The following is a 13,605-nucleotide window of genomic DNA, read 5'->3' on the forward strand; positions in this document are numbered from 1 at the left end:
AAGCAAGCTAAAAGTCTGTACCTTTTCCTCTTGGATCCTTTCATCCACTCTTCTGGATGCGGTCTCGTGAGCCTTAAAGAGCGCAATCGTGCTGGTAGAATCTGGATCCAGGATGTTGCCATTGTCATCACGGACCACCAAATCCAGCCCCAAAATCCTTGTAACAAGCAAGAGACAAGGGTAGTTGCCAATAATTGGTTGAATGGATTTAAATGAGAATTTATAAGGAACTAACCATTGGATCAGGAAACATCTACTCTAAGGTTGCCTACACGTATTTTTTTTTTAGGGTTCTCCCTATGAACACTTCTTCCTGGAGACTATCAAGAGAACAAAAACCAAACTGCACCTTGAAAAGGGTAGAGAATTGTATTCCTATAAATCAACGTATAATCAACCGATCGAATTCGCTGCCACAAGATGTGGCGACAGCCAACAACCTGGATGACTTTAAGAGGGGTTTAGATACATTCATGGAGGACAGGTCTATCAATGGCTACTAGTCTGAGGGCTATAGGCCAACTCCAGCCTCAGAGGCAAGATGCCTCTAAATCCCAGTTGCAGGGGAGCAACAGCAAGAGAGGGTATGCCCTCAACTCCTGCCTGTGGGCTTCCCGGAGGCATCTGGTGGGCTACTTGGGAGACAGGATGCTGGGCTAGATGGGTCTTGGGTGGTGCTTTTCTTATGTTCCTTAAAAGCTCAGGGAAAATCCACATTCTGCAACTGAAACAAACAGAAAAAGCCAATGTGTAGATATGGTGGTAACTGGCACCCTCCAGTCCCTTCCCTGAGGTTGGAAAGGAAGACTGGGGGTGGTCATGGAAAACCTGGGGGCAGATGTGGGTTCTAGCAGCTATGCCACAAGAAAAGGGAGGCCAGGTCAAGTCAGTGGCTTGGATTCTAAGATATCATTGCAAAAGTGGAAGTCTCCTCTACTTGCATTGGGCAGAAGATGCCTATTTATCCTTCATATGCACCTTCCTCCAGCTTGAAAAAAACAATTCCAGGGGATTGTGGGGGCTCTTCCCCCAAGCGGCTTTTGACAGGAACAGAGTGTTGCAGATAGTACGATAAATGTTGACACCCCTAGAAACTCATACGTATTTTTGTTTCACTTACGTTAGACTAGTGTGAAGCTGTAAAGGGCTTTTTGAGTGTATAGTAATTCTTGTTGTCTTTGTTTAGAATCTCTGTTCTTCAATGGTAGATTTCAAACACTTGAAACGACATTTATTTTTGAATGTACCAAAATATGTCTCTATGGGTCATACCACCCTTAGGGACATATTCTGTTGCTAGAGAAGACTCTGTCTGAGTTAAGACCAGCCTCTCAGCACAGGCTGTACTTCTGCAAAACCCTCAGATTGCCACTCTGAATACCAGGCAATGTACTAAATACTTGACTAGATCAAATAGCTAATAAGATGTAGGAAAATGTGCAAACAGATCATTCTACTTTTAATATAAACTTCTAAATAATTGTACAATCCTCAACACTGTTCTCAGACAGTAGGGAAAAATCTACAACCTATTTTTATTTAATGCATTTACTCCCTGCTTTGCAAGTGCAATATTCCCCAAGGGGGTGGGGTGTGTTGAAAGCATTACAAGAATACCATTAAAGAATATTAAAATCATTTTTTTAAAAACCACCAGTATGAAAATATTTTTAGTACAGCAAACAGATTTCTAAAAGCATCTGCAGCTAAAACATCATAACAAAAATCAGGCAGAGAACTTAAGAAATAATCAGCTGGGGCAAATGCTTATCTAAAAAGGAAGGTCTCACTGGTTCCTTTAACATTAATTAATTTTTACATTTTATATCCCGCTCTTCCTCCAAGGAGCCTAGAAGCGGTGTACTACATACTTAAGTTTCTCCTCACAACAACCCTGTGAAGTAGGTTAGGCTGAGAGAGAAGTGACTGCCCCAGAGTCACCCAGAAAGTATCATGGCTGAATGAGGATTTGAACTCGGGTCTTCCTGGTCCTAGTCCAGCACTCTAACCACTACACCACGCTGGCTCTGTTGGCCAGGGGTGCAGCCTATCAGATCTCCAAAGGAGGGCATACCATCACAGAAGGCAAGAGTTCTCAACCCTGGATGCCCAGATGTGGGTAAACTCCATCATCTCCAGCCACAATGAGACTGAAAGACAATGACCTCCTGGAGGTGATGGGAGTTGATCACTGTACCCTGTAACAGAGATTCCCAGATGTGCTTGAGCTACAACTCCCAGAATCCCTAGCTGCAATGGCCTTTGGCTGGGGATTATGGGAGCTGTAGTCAACAACATCTGAGAATCCCTGTTACAAGAGAGGTGGTCTTGAGGTAGCAAGCATGACTTGTCTCCTTTGCTAAGCAGGGTCCACCCTGGTTGCATTTGAATGGGAGACTACATGTGAGATATTCCCTCAGATATTCCCATTTGAATGGGATACTGTGAGATATCGCCCTCTGGGGATCGGGCCGCTCTGGGAAGAGCATCTACATACAGACGGTTCCAAGTTCCCTCCCTGGCAGCATCTCCAAGATAGGGCTGAGAGAGACTACTCTCTGCAACCTTGGAGAAGCCACTGCCAGTCTGGGTAGACAATACTGAGCTAGAAGGACCAATGGTCCGACTTGGTATATGGCAGCTTCCTATGTTCCTAGGGAACACTGGTTGTAGTCCAACCAGATCTGGGCACCCAAGGTTGGGAACCCCTGAGGCCACTGTGGCTGGGGATGATGGGAGTTGTAGTCCAGCCATATTTGAGGACCCCTGACATAAAGAATGGTTGGTACCATGGTACAAGCAGAGAGGCACAATACTCTCGCCTCTCCACTTCACCCACGTTACAAAGCTCCTTCGAACGTGCATGAGTGGCAGGGTTTAATTGGAAGTACAGGGCAAGACTGAAGGAGTAGATAAACCGATCAGGGATGTGTGTGCATGTCCTTTTCACTATTGATGCCAATAGTCAAGCATCTGGTCAGCACCTAAAAAATTGGGATGTGCAAGCAGGCTCATTTCGAACCGGCCCGGTTCGGCCAGTCCGGGCTCGAACCGGACCAGCCCTCCGCCAATGGTTCTAGCTGAACCAGCAAAACCAGTTCCGTACAAACCCCTACTAAACACCCCGCTGCTCTCCCTTCTAGAGTACCTCCTTTGAGAATGCCTCCTGGAGAGGACCAAAAATGTATGAAATTTCAGGCCAGATAGATCTAGCTCAGACGCGGTCTCTGTACTGCCTCAATTTATTGTCTATCTCAAAGAAAGTTAAATGGTTAATTTTGCAGCTCCTGCCTCCAAGTACCTCCTTAATTAGCTCTACTGGCCTGAAAGCAATTTGACAGACAGAAATTTGATAAATGAGGTGCGGAGGCAGCTCACGGGCAAGACAAACTGTCCAAAGCTTGCTTTGGCAGCCTACAGCATCGTGCCAATTAACATGCTGAGGGTGCAGTTTAGCGTTTGATTTACATCACAGGCTCATACGAGATGCGAGGAGAACAGCCAGCAGGCCTTCCCTATGCTATCCTGTCCATACGCTAAGATAGTCATCCGAGATTAGGAACATAGGAAGCTGCCATATACTGAGTCAGACCCTTGGTCCACCTAGCTCAGTATTGTCTTCACAGACTGGCAGCGGCTTCTCCAAGGTTACAGGCAGGAATCTCTCTCAGCCCTCTCTTGGAGATGCTGCCAGGGAGGGAATTTGGAACCTAGATGCTCTTCTCAGAGCAGCTCCATCCCCTAAGGGGAATATCTTACAATGCTCACACTTCTAGTCTCTCTTTCATATGCAACCAGGGCTGACTCTGTTTATTATTATTATTGTATTATTATTAGTTATTCGATTTCTATACCGCCCTTCCAAAAATGGCTCAGGGCAGTTTACACAGAGAAATAACAAATAAATAAGATGGACCCCTGTCCCCAAAGGGCTCACAATCTAAAAAGAAACATAAGACAGACACCAGCAACAGTCATTGGAGGTCCTGTGCTGAAGGTGGATAGGGCCAGTTACGCTCCCCCTGCTCAATCAAGAGAATCACCATGGTAAAAGGTGCCTCTTTGCCAAGTTAGCAGGCGTTTAGCTAAGGGGACAAGTCATTTTTGCTACCACAAAACCGGCTCTCCATGGGGGCACCTGGATTCAACTCCAGGTGCCCCCCTTTTTCAAAAGTAAACTATGGTGCCCAACTACTGCTCTGACAACAGAACTACAAGCGGCAGAAGGAAACAGACAGAGGGGAGCCCACCCAGAGTGTGTTTCAGAGGATCTGTCTCCTTGCACCCCAGAACTGGCTCTTCTATTTCAAGAAGGAGCTTCTTCAGAGCAAGGTGGAGAGCCGATCTTGGCCGCAGCAAGCGTGAATTGTCCCCTTTGCTAAGCAGGGTCCACCCTGTCTTACATTTGCACGAGAGAACCTTTGGAGAACCAAGCCCACTCAGGGTAGACCAGGCCTGCTTAATTTAGGCCCTCCAGCTGTTTTTGAACTCCCATAATCCCCAGACACAGTGGCCAATAGCCAGGGATGATGGGAATTGTAGGCCAACATCTGCAGGAGGGCTGACGTTGAGAAGCCCCGGTGTAGACAATACTGAGGGAGATGGAGCTTATACCTTGGTATAAAGCAGCGTCCTATGAACCTATGTTATGGCACCCATCACAGTTGGGGACTGCCCATCTCTCAGATTAAGAAGGATTAATCAGATTAATGGGGATGGGGCCATAATTCAGTGGTCGATTATCCCGTCCCAGGTTCAATCCCTGGCAGCATCTCCAGGTAGGGCTGGGAAAGCCTCGTGCCTGCAATCTTGGAGCCGCTGCCAGTCTGTGTAAACAATACTGAGCTAGATGGACCAAGAGTCTGACTCGGTAGAAGGCAGCTCCCTATGTTCCTAAGGGTTATCGGCCACACCGGAGGCATTTCAAAAGTGGCTCCCGTGCACAGAGCAGGTGTTTCCAAGTTCAGCTCCCAACCAATCCTGAGAGTAGCCAAGTGTCAACCGCCTGCATTCCGATCTCTAGCCGGGAGAGAGAGTTTAAGCATGTCAACAAGAGCAGAACTCACCGATTCCCATAGTCTATTTTCGACGTGACTTTCTTCTTGAGGTCAGCCAGTTCATCTTTGGGGAGTGTGCCTGAGAGTATCTGGGACCTCCATTCAATGAGGCTATAGGTCATCTGTTGCACATGGCGGAACAAGGTCTTATTGTTCTCCTGGGAGGAGGAGCGTGCAGAGGAAGACAGAAAGAGCAGACTTCAAGTCAATTGCCCGCTTACTGAAATGTCGGGGCCTTCCCAGACCTCTTAAGACCTTCCAGATCGCTGCACTGCAGTCTACATGGCACTGACTAGGAAGACTTGGAAGCCAGATCTGGCCACTGTCACTCATGTCTTAGTCACAACATGGCTAGATTACTGCAATGCACTCTACATGGGGCTGCCCTTGAAAAATATTCGGAAGCTTCAGTCGGTGCAGAATACAGCTGCCAGGGTTCTCTCTGGAACTGCTCGCTCAGAGTATATTACACTGATTCTGAAAGAGCTGCACTGGTAGCAGATTTGTTTCCGAATCCAATTCAAGGAACTGGCTATTACCTTTAAAGCCCTTAGCGGCTTGGGTCCTGGATAAACACCCAAAGGACCGCCTGCTTCCAAGGGTTTTTGCCCGCCCAACAAGATCTTCAGGCGGGCTTTTGATCCATGTGCCAATGTTGAGAGAGGCTAGATTGTTGTGCACATGGGACAGGGCCTTCTCTGCTGTTGCCCCCAGACTCTGGAATGCTCTCCCAGGAAATATTCGCTCTGTGACAACTGTGGCTGCTTTATTACAAAAAATAAAGTGCTTATTTCTAATTGTTTCTTGGTGTTTTATTTATTATTTATTTATTATTTATTATTCAAATTTGTACACCGCCCCAAACTTTCGTCTCTGGGAGGTTAACAATAGCATAAAACAAGTTAAAACATACGCAAACACTTAAAATGCTTTTTTAAAACTGTCAGAGATGGGGCTTTAACGCTGGGTTGATTTTAAGGTTTTAAATGTAACTTTTGTGGAATGGTATTGTATTCTAACTTTTGTAAACCTCCTTAAGAGGCATTATAAAAGGTGGTATACAAATTGAACAATACAGCAAGTAAGTAAGTAAGTAAGTAAAGACTGCCCATAAACTCCAGCTGGTCCAAAATGCAGCTGCTAGCTTTTTGCCTGGCAGATGTATTCCTACCAGCATGGCCGGCCTGAGGGTCCCCATATGTTGTCAGACTGCAGTCCCCCACCCCCACCATCCTTCCCTCAGTCACAATGACGGAACCAACTCAGATGAACTGCAGCCAACCTCCCCCCCCCCCGCCCCCCGCCTGCATCATCGGGTGATCACCCGATCCTTGGGGTGCCTGTACGATTCACTAGGTTTTTTTCCTGCCAACATCAGCCGTGCCCTGTAGAACAGAGCAGAATCGGAAGCTGAGCTGCAATGTTAATGAGCCAGAGCACAGGCCACGTGGAATACATAGAAGGATCACCTCTAAGAGAGGCAGAGGCATTATTTGGAGGGGTGGAATGAACTCATTTCCATGCAGCTGCACTGGGAGGATTCGGTCTATCTGCTGCACCATGAAATGCAGGATAAACTCTAAATCAATATAGCATTGCTACATCACAGGAACATAGCAAGCTTTTACCGAGTCGAACCATTGGTCCATCTAGCTCAGTATTGTCTACACAGACTGGCAGCAGCTCTCTAAGGTTTCAGGAAGGAGCCTTTCCCAGCCCTACTCGGAGATGCTGCCAGGGATTGAACCTGGGACCTTCTGCACGCAAAGCAGATGCTCCGTCACTGAGCTATGGTCCAACCCCCAAGTAAAATAACCCCAAAATGCTCTAGAAAGGATGGGTGTGCACTAACTGGTCCAGCGCTCATTTTCTGGAGCACCGAACTGGTTCGGAATGCCGGTGTTCGAGCCGGTTCGGAGGCAGGGGGCCTTAAAGGGGCAGGGAGGGTGCCCTTTCCTACCCTGTCACATTTCCCCTGCCGGCGCTCTCCCCAATAGCATTGGTTCAGGGCTGCAGTGTGTCTCCCTGAAGCCCTTGTCAGCTTCATACTGGAAATGGCTGATACGCCAGCCCCTTAAAGGACCCCCCACTGCTTCCTAGTTCATGCACATCCCTACAAGAAAGCACACATATGAATATATGAAGCTGCCTTCCAGTGAGTCAGACCCTTGGTCTACCTATCTCAGTACTGTCTGCACTGACTGACAGCGGCTCTTCAAGGTTTTGGGCTGGATTCTCTCTCAGCCCTACCTGGAGATGCTGCCAGGGAGGGAACTCGAAACCTTCTGCATGCAAAGCAGATTATCTTCCACTGAGATATGGCCTCATCCCCTGTTGGCGATGTGTTGGCAACAGCGTGCGAAGCAGCCTTTACTGTAATGATACTCAGGATCATTAGAGTTGGAAGGGACCATAGAGGTCTTCTAGACCACTCCTACCCCCCGTTGTCCAGGAAACTGCTACAGTATTCCTCACAGATTGCCATCTAACCTCTGCATAAAAACCTCTAGAGATGGAGAGCCCACTCTGCCCAAAGCAGACAATTCCTCCAACCATCCCATAGGGGTAAGGAACTTCCTCCTACTGGGTAGCACAAATCCACTTCCTTGTATTAAAAGCAATGTGAACCGGGAACGTAAACAAACTGGATAAAGCTGTGTTCTGCCGAGTCAGGCTGTCAGTTCCTTAGGCTGCTGTTGTTGACTCTGACTGGCAGCAGCCCTCCAGGGGCCCGGAGAGATCGTTTCCAGACTGTCTTGCCATAGCAAGCACAAATGAACACCGCCTAGAGAGGTTTATATCAGGTGGTATAGAAATATGATAGATAGATAGATAGATAGATAGATAGATAGATAGATAGATAGATAGATAGATAGATAGAGACAGACCCCTTTGGTAAGCAGGGTCTGTCCTGGTTTGCATTTGGATGGGCTTTCATCTTTTTATTTAAAATAATTATAAAAAAGTCCACGAACCTCCGAACAGTCGGAGTGTGTTCGGTTCGACCCCAAATGGTCAAACCGAACAGGTTCTATGTCAAACACGTTCGACGTCGAACCCATTTGCACATCCCTAGCTGCTACCCTTAATCAGTTCAATGTGTGAGAATAGCACCCATTCCCAGCCCCTACAGGAAACCCACACGCCCTGGCCTTCGCCCAGTGAAGGACACGTCTCTTCGTCCACCTGTATCTTACTTCCTTGTTCCTGGGCTTGGGAAAATGCAAGAGGCTGCTCCAAAGAGAACACAAACGCAAACCACTTTCAGATTTCGGCTGCCAAACAGACAGGCTTGGGAGACTCGTTCAGGGCTTCGGGGAGTTTACATTAGAGAATCTCCAGCCAGCCTTGAACGGTGGCCCTGCCAGAAAGGAAACAAAGATACTGGCTAGTTTCTAAGGTGGCTAATCCTGGCGTTTCAAGTAATCCCCTGCCGAGAAAGCCACTCTGTGGAACAAAACAGGGCCAGGCAAAAGCTGTTTGCAGAGCTTTAGAAGGCCTAGAGCGAGACTCGATGGAAATATTTTGGCTACAGGGGAGAGAAGGTGGATCAGAGGCTGCCAGCAACAAATACAGTGCAAAATAAGACACAAAAATAGGACAGACCCTATTTGGAAAAAGGCCTACAGCAGAAGTGGGTATAGGGTAGATCGTGGACCATTGGTTTAGCAATGACACAGTAGCCTGGTTCGGATGGCTCTAAACCGGGGGCGGGTAACCTTGGCTCGCCAGCTGTGGTTGAACTACAATTCCCATAATCCTCAGCCACAAATTGTGGCCAGGGATGATGGGAGTTGTAGTTCAGCAACAGCTGGAGAGCCAAGGCTGCGTATCCCTGCCCAAAACCATGGTTAAGAATAGCCTTGCTGGATCAGGCCCAAGGAGGCCCATCTAGTCCAGCATCCTGTTTCCCACAGTGGCCCACCAGATGCCTCTGGGGAGCCCACAGGCAAGAGCTGAGGGCATGCCCTCTCTCCTGCTACTGCTACTCCCCTGCAACTGGTATGCTTGCTTTGGTTTGTTAAATTAACCACAGCTTGAACAGACAGTTGATCCATCAAGATATCTTTAAAGACACACTTAAAGGCCCATCTTCTTAGAGAGACTTTTAACACTTTTTTTTTATTTTTGACTGTTCTAGTGGGTTTTTAACTTGAAAATCTTATTTTAAGCAGGCCTAGCTTTAGCTGAGTTCCATTCATTTCACATTGCCTTCTTTATTCTATTGTTCTGAGCCGCCCCAAGTAGTATTGCACTGGAGCAGTGGGCTATAAATAAGTAGTGGGGAGAGTGCATGAACGGACTCCTTTGCTAAGCAGGGTTCACCTTGGTTTGAATCTGGATGGGCAACGATGTCAGCACTGTAAGACATTCCCTTTATGGGATGGGGCTGTAGCTCAGTGGAAGAGCTTCTGCTTGCATGCAAAAGCTCCCTGGTTTAATCCCTCGTATCTCCAGGTAGGGCTGGGAATTACACTAAGTCAGACCATTGCTTCATCTAGCTCAGTATTGTCTACACAGACTGGCAGCGGCTTCTCCAAGGTTGCAGGCAGGAATCTCTCTCAGCCCTATCTTGGAGATGCTGCCAGGGAGGGAACCTGGAAACTTTTACATGGAAGCAGGCAGCTTCTCTTCCCAGAGCGGCCCCATCCCCTAAGGGGAATATCTCACTGTGCTCCCATGTAGCCTCCCATTCAAATGCAAACCAAGGCAAACCCTGCTTAGGAAAAGGGACAATTCATGCTTGCTACGTATGTTTCCCAGACTATGGGCACAACTATATTGGGCAGCAGCGATCTAGGAAGATGCTGAAAGGCATCATACTGCGCGGGAGATGGCAATGGTCAACCCCTCCTGTATCCTACCAAGGACAACCACAGGGCTCCGTGGTCGCCAGGAGTCGACACTGACTCGATGGCACACTTTACCTTAGCACAAGACCAGCTAGACAATACTGAGAAAGATGGACAAATGTTCGGACCCCGTACAAGGCAGCTTCCTATGTTCCTAAGTAAATAAGCACGTTTCCTTTGGTTCAGACTCTCTTAGAAGCCTCTGCTACCATCTCTTCTCTTAGAGAAGGGAGTTGCTGGTACTCACCACATACAGCCGGTGCCAGATGACTGCCCACTCCCGCAGCGTGGAGGTAAGTTCCTGGGCCAAGGGCAGCTCACTAGGGATTACTGTCTCATGTTGTCTAGAGATGGGGAGAGAGGAGAAGAGAAACATCAAAATAGTCACAATTTAAGCCGGACCATCAGCTTGGCTGTTCTATACATGCAGCCCTCATCAGGAAGAGTTCGAAGAATATCCAAGAGATTAGGCAAGAGAGTGATAGATCTCCATCTGCAAAGCAGTTCGAGAGGAGAGCTGGTCTTGTGGTAGCAAGCAGGACTTGTCCCCTTAGCTAAGCAAGGTCCACCCTGGTTGCATATGAATGGGAGACTAGAAATGTGAGCACTATAAAGGGATGGAGCTAGAAGTGTGAGCATCCTCGGGATGGAGCCACTCTGGGAAAAGCAGAAGATTTCAAGTTGCCTCCGTGGCTTCTCCAAGATAGGACTGAGAAAGACTCCTGCCTGCAACCCTGGAGAAGCCGCTGCCAGTCTGGGTAGACAATAATGAGCTAGATGGACCAGTGGTCTGACTCAGTATATGGCAGCTTCCTATGTTCCTACCATCTCACAAACTACAGAATGTGGGCTCTAACACCATACTAATTTTAAACAGTTCACTTGGTTTTATCTTATGAAATTGTTTTTACTTTATTTTGTGAAAGGTTAACAGTTTTGACTCTTTTTTATATTGGTTGCGTTTTTAAAAATAATAATAATAATAATAATAATAATAATAATAATAATAATAATAATAATAATAATATTCCGTACACTGCCTAGAAGTGGTAGACGCATATGACTGATACATAAATGTTACCACGTCTACCATTTTATACTGCTTTTCAAAACAAACAACAACACGGCAAAGTGGCTTACATAGAGAAAGAATAATAAGGAAAAGATGGCTCCCTGTCCCCAAAGGGCTCATAGTCTTAAAAGAAACACAAGGTAGACACCAGCAACAGCCACTGGAGGGATGTTGTACTGGGGCTGGATAGGGCCAGCTGCTCTCCTTCTGTTTAATTTCATGAAAATCAACACTTTGGAAAGTACCTCTTTGCCCAGTTACCTGGAGTAAAGACTGCTATCTTCACAGAACTAGAAAAATCCCTTTTCATTTTGGGAAATAGACATAGGAACATAGGAAGATGCCATATACTGAGTCAGGCCATTGGTCTATCTAGCTCAGTATGGTCTTCACAGACTGGCAGTGGCTTCTGCAAGGTTACAGACAGGAATCTCTCTCAGCCCTACCTTGGATAAGCCACAGAGGGAACTTGGAACATTCCGCATGCAAGTAGGCAGGTGCTCTTCCCAAAGTGGTCCCATCCCTAAGGGGAATATTGTACAGCAGGGTTTCTTAACCTTGGGCCCCCAGATGTTGTTGGACTACAACTCCCATCAACCCCAGACATGGCCTTTGTGGCTGAGGATGATGGGAGTTGTATTCCAACAACATCAGGGGGCCCAAGGTTAAGAAACCCTGCTGTACAGTGCTCACATGTAGTCTAACATCCAAATGCAAACCAGGACAGACCCTGCTTAGCAAAAGGAACAATACATGCTTGCTACCACAAGTTCAGCTCTCCTCCCTTAATCTATCTCATTACTATCACCCAGCCTAGCCAACCTCACAGGGTTGTTGTTTATGATAAAATGGGCACAGGGAGAGACGTATGTATGCCCCCTAGGTGTACATACCTGTACACCCTGGAGGAAGCAGCTATGGGCATAATAATATATATGTAATAAATAGACATTCAAAACAAATCTGGGTGCTGAGTTTGTTTTTTACGATTTTTTATTTGACACACGAATAATAATAAAATAAACAATCCATTCATTAATCTAACAGCAACAGCAACAACAAATATTTACACACCACTTTTCAACAAAAATTTCCAAAGCATAGAGAAATAATTCTCTATGAGTGAGGTGGCATCTCCGACCTGCTCCTACCCTTGGAGAGGAGAGCTGGTCTTGTGGTAGCAAGCATGATGTGTCCCCGAAGCTAAGCAGGGTCTGCTCTGGTTGCATATGAGTGGGAGACAAGAAGTGTGAGCACTGGAAGATATTCCCCTCAGGGGATGGAGCCACTCTGGGAAGAGCATCTAGGTTCCAAGTTCCCTCCCTGGCTGCATCTCCAAGATAGGGCTGAGAGAGATTCCAGCCTGCAACCTTGGAGAAGCTGCTGCCAGTCTGTGAAGACAATACTGCGCTAGATGGACCAATAGTCTGACTCAGTATATGGCAGCTTCCTATGTTCCTATGTTCCTAATTACAAAGCATAAAGAAATAATTAATAGAGAAATAATTCTCTATTATTACATAGAGACATAATAAATAAGATGGATCCCTGTCCCTAAAAGGCTCACAATCTAAAAAGATAGACACCAGCATCAGCCACTGGAGGTACTGTGCTGGGGGTGGACAGGGCCAGTTACTCTCCCCCTGCTAAATAAAGAGAATCACCACGTTAAAAAGGTGCCTCTTTGCCCAGTTAGCAGGGGTAAAAATAGCAAACAAAATTCAAAACAAAATGCAAACAAAAATCAACACTATTATCAAAAAGGGCACAGAAAATATGAATATAGTTTTAAACTTAAATGCTTCATATGTATAGTAATTATCTGTAATTGCTCTGGCCTAGTATAATTGGACTTAGAATTGTCAATAAAATTTTAAAAAGGAATACAATACTTACCCGCCATCTTGCACAGTTGCCTCTTTCAGATGAATGTATGTTGATGGGAAGATACCCTAGGAGAAAGACAAAGAATCACCTATAAAAAGGGCAACGATTTATCCAATCATCAAAGGGCAGAAGAATAAGCAAGCGCCATAACAAGAGAGGTTCAGAAACCAGGAAAACAAGTAATAATTGCATCCATTCCCAGAAAGAAACAGTTCCTTGATTATAAGAAGATAAGAAAGCCCTGTTGGATCAGGCACAGGGCTCAACTAGTCCAGTATTCTGTTTCACACAGTGGCCCACCAGTTGCCTCTGGGAAGCCCACAGGCAAGAGGTCTATGCATGCCCTCTCTCCTACTGCTGCTCCCGTGTAACTGGTATTTAGGGACATTTTGCCTCAGAAGCTGGAGGTGGCCCATAGCTCTCAGACTAGTACCCATTGTTAGACCTGTCCTCCATGAATTTCATGGAGGACTTTTATGAATCCTCCTCTTAAAGCCATCCAGGCTATTGGCTGTCACCACATCTTGTGGCAGGGAATTCCATTGACTATCCATTGTGTGAAAAAGTACATCCTTTTGTCGGTCCTAGGTTTCTTGGCAATCAGTTTCATGGGATGACCCCTAGTTCTAGTGTCATGTGAGAGGGAGAGAAAAATTCTCTCTGTCAACTTACTCCACGCTATGCATGACTTTATAGACCTCTATCATGTCTCACATTTTGGGATTAGTGTGCATCC

The 13,605-nt window shown here is 46.4% G+C and overlaps 1 protein-coding gene across 4 annotated transcripts in view; it reads right to left on the reverse strand.

Annotated features, from left to right (window-relative positions):
- DOCK5 (dedicator of cytokinesis 5) overlaps positions 1–13,605 on the reverse strand; it is a 165,507-nt gene that overhangs the window by 105,267 nt on the left and 46,635 nt on the right. For all 4 annotated transcript variants that reach the window (XR_008310960.1, XM_053269060.1, XM_053269061.1 and 1 more), the window contains exons 4-7: positions 12,879–12,934; positions 10,158–10,254; positions 5,067–5,215; positions 22–157 (exon numbers count right to left, since the gene is read on the reverse strand). Coding sequence is in view for 3 of the 4 variants with exons in the window: in XM_053269060.1 (XP_053125035.1) it covers positions 22–157; positions 5,067–5,215; positions 10,158–10,254; positions 12,879–12,934 (438 nt within the window). In the remaining variant the exon portion in view is untranslated. The remainder of the gene's footprint in view (positions 1–21; positions 158–5,066; positions 5,216–10,157; positions 10,255–12,878; positions 12,935–13,605) is intronic.

The sequence above is a fragment of the Hemicordylus capensis genome, chromosome 8 (genome assembly GCF_027244095.1).
Source record: "Hemicordylus capensis ecotype Gifberg chromosome 8, rHemCap1.1.pri, whole genome shotgun sequence".
In the NCBI taxonomy this organism is placed as follows: Eukaryota; Metazoa; Chordata; class Lepidosauria; order Squamata; family Cordylidae; genus Hemicordylus; species Hemicordylus capensis.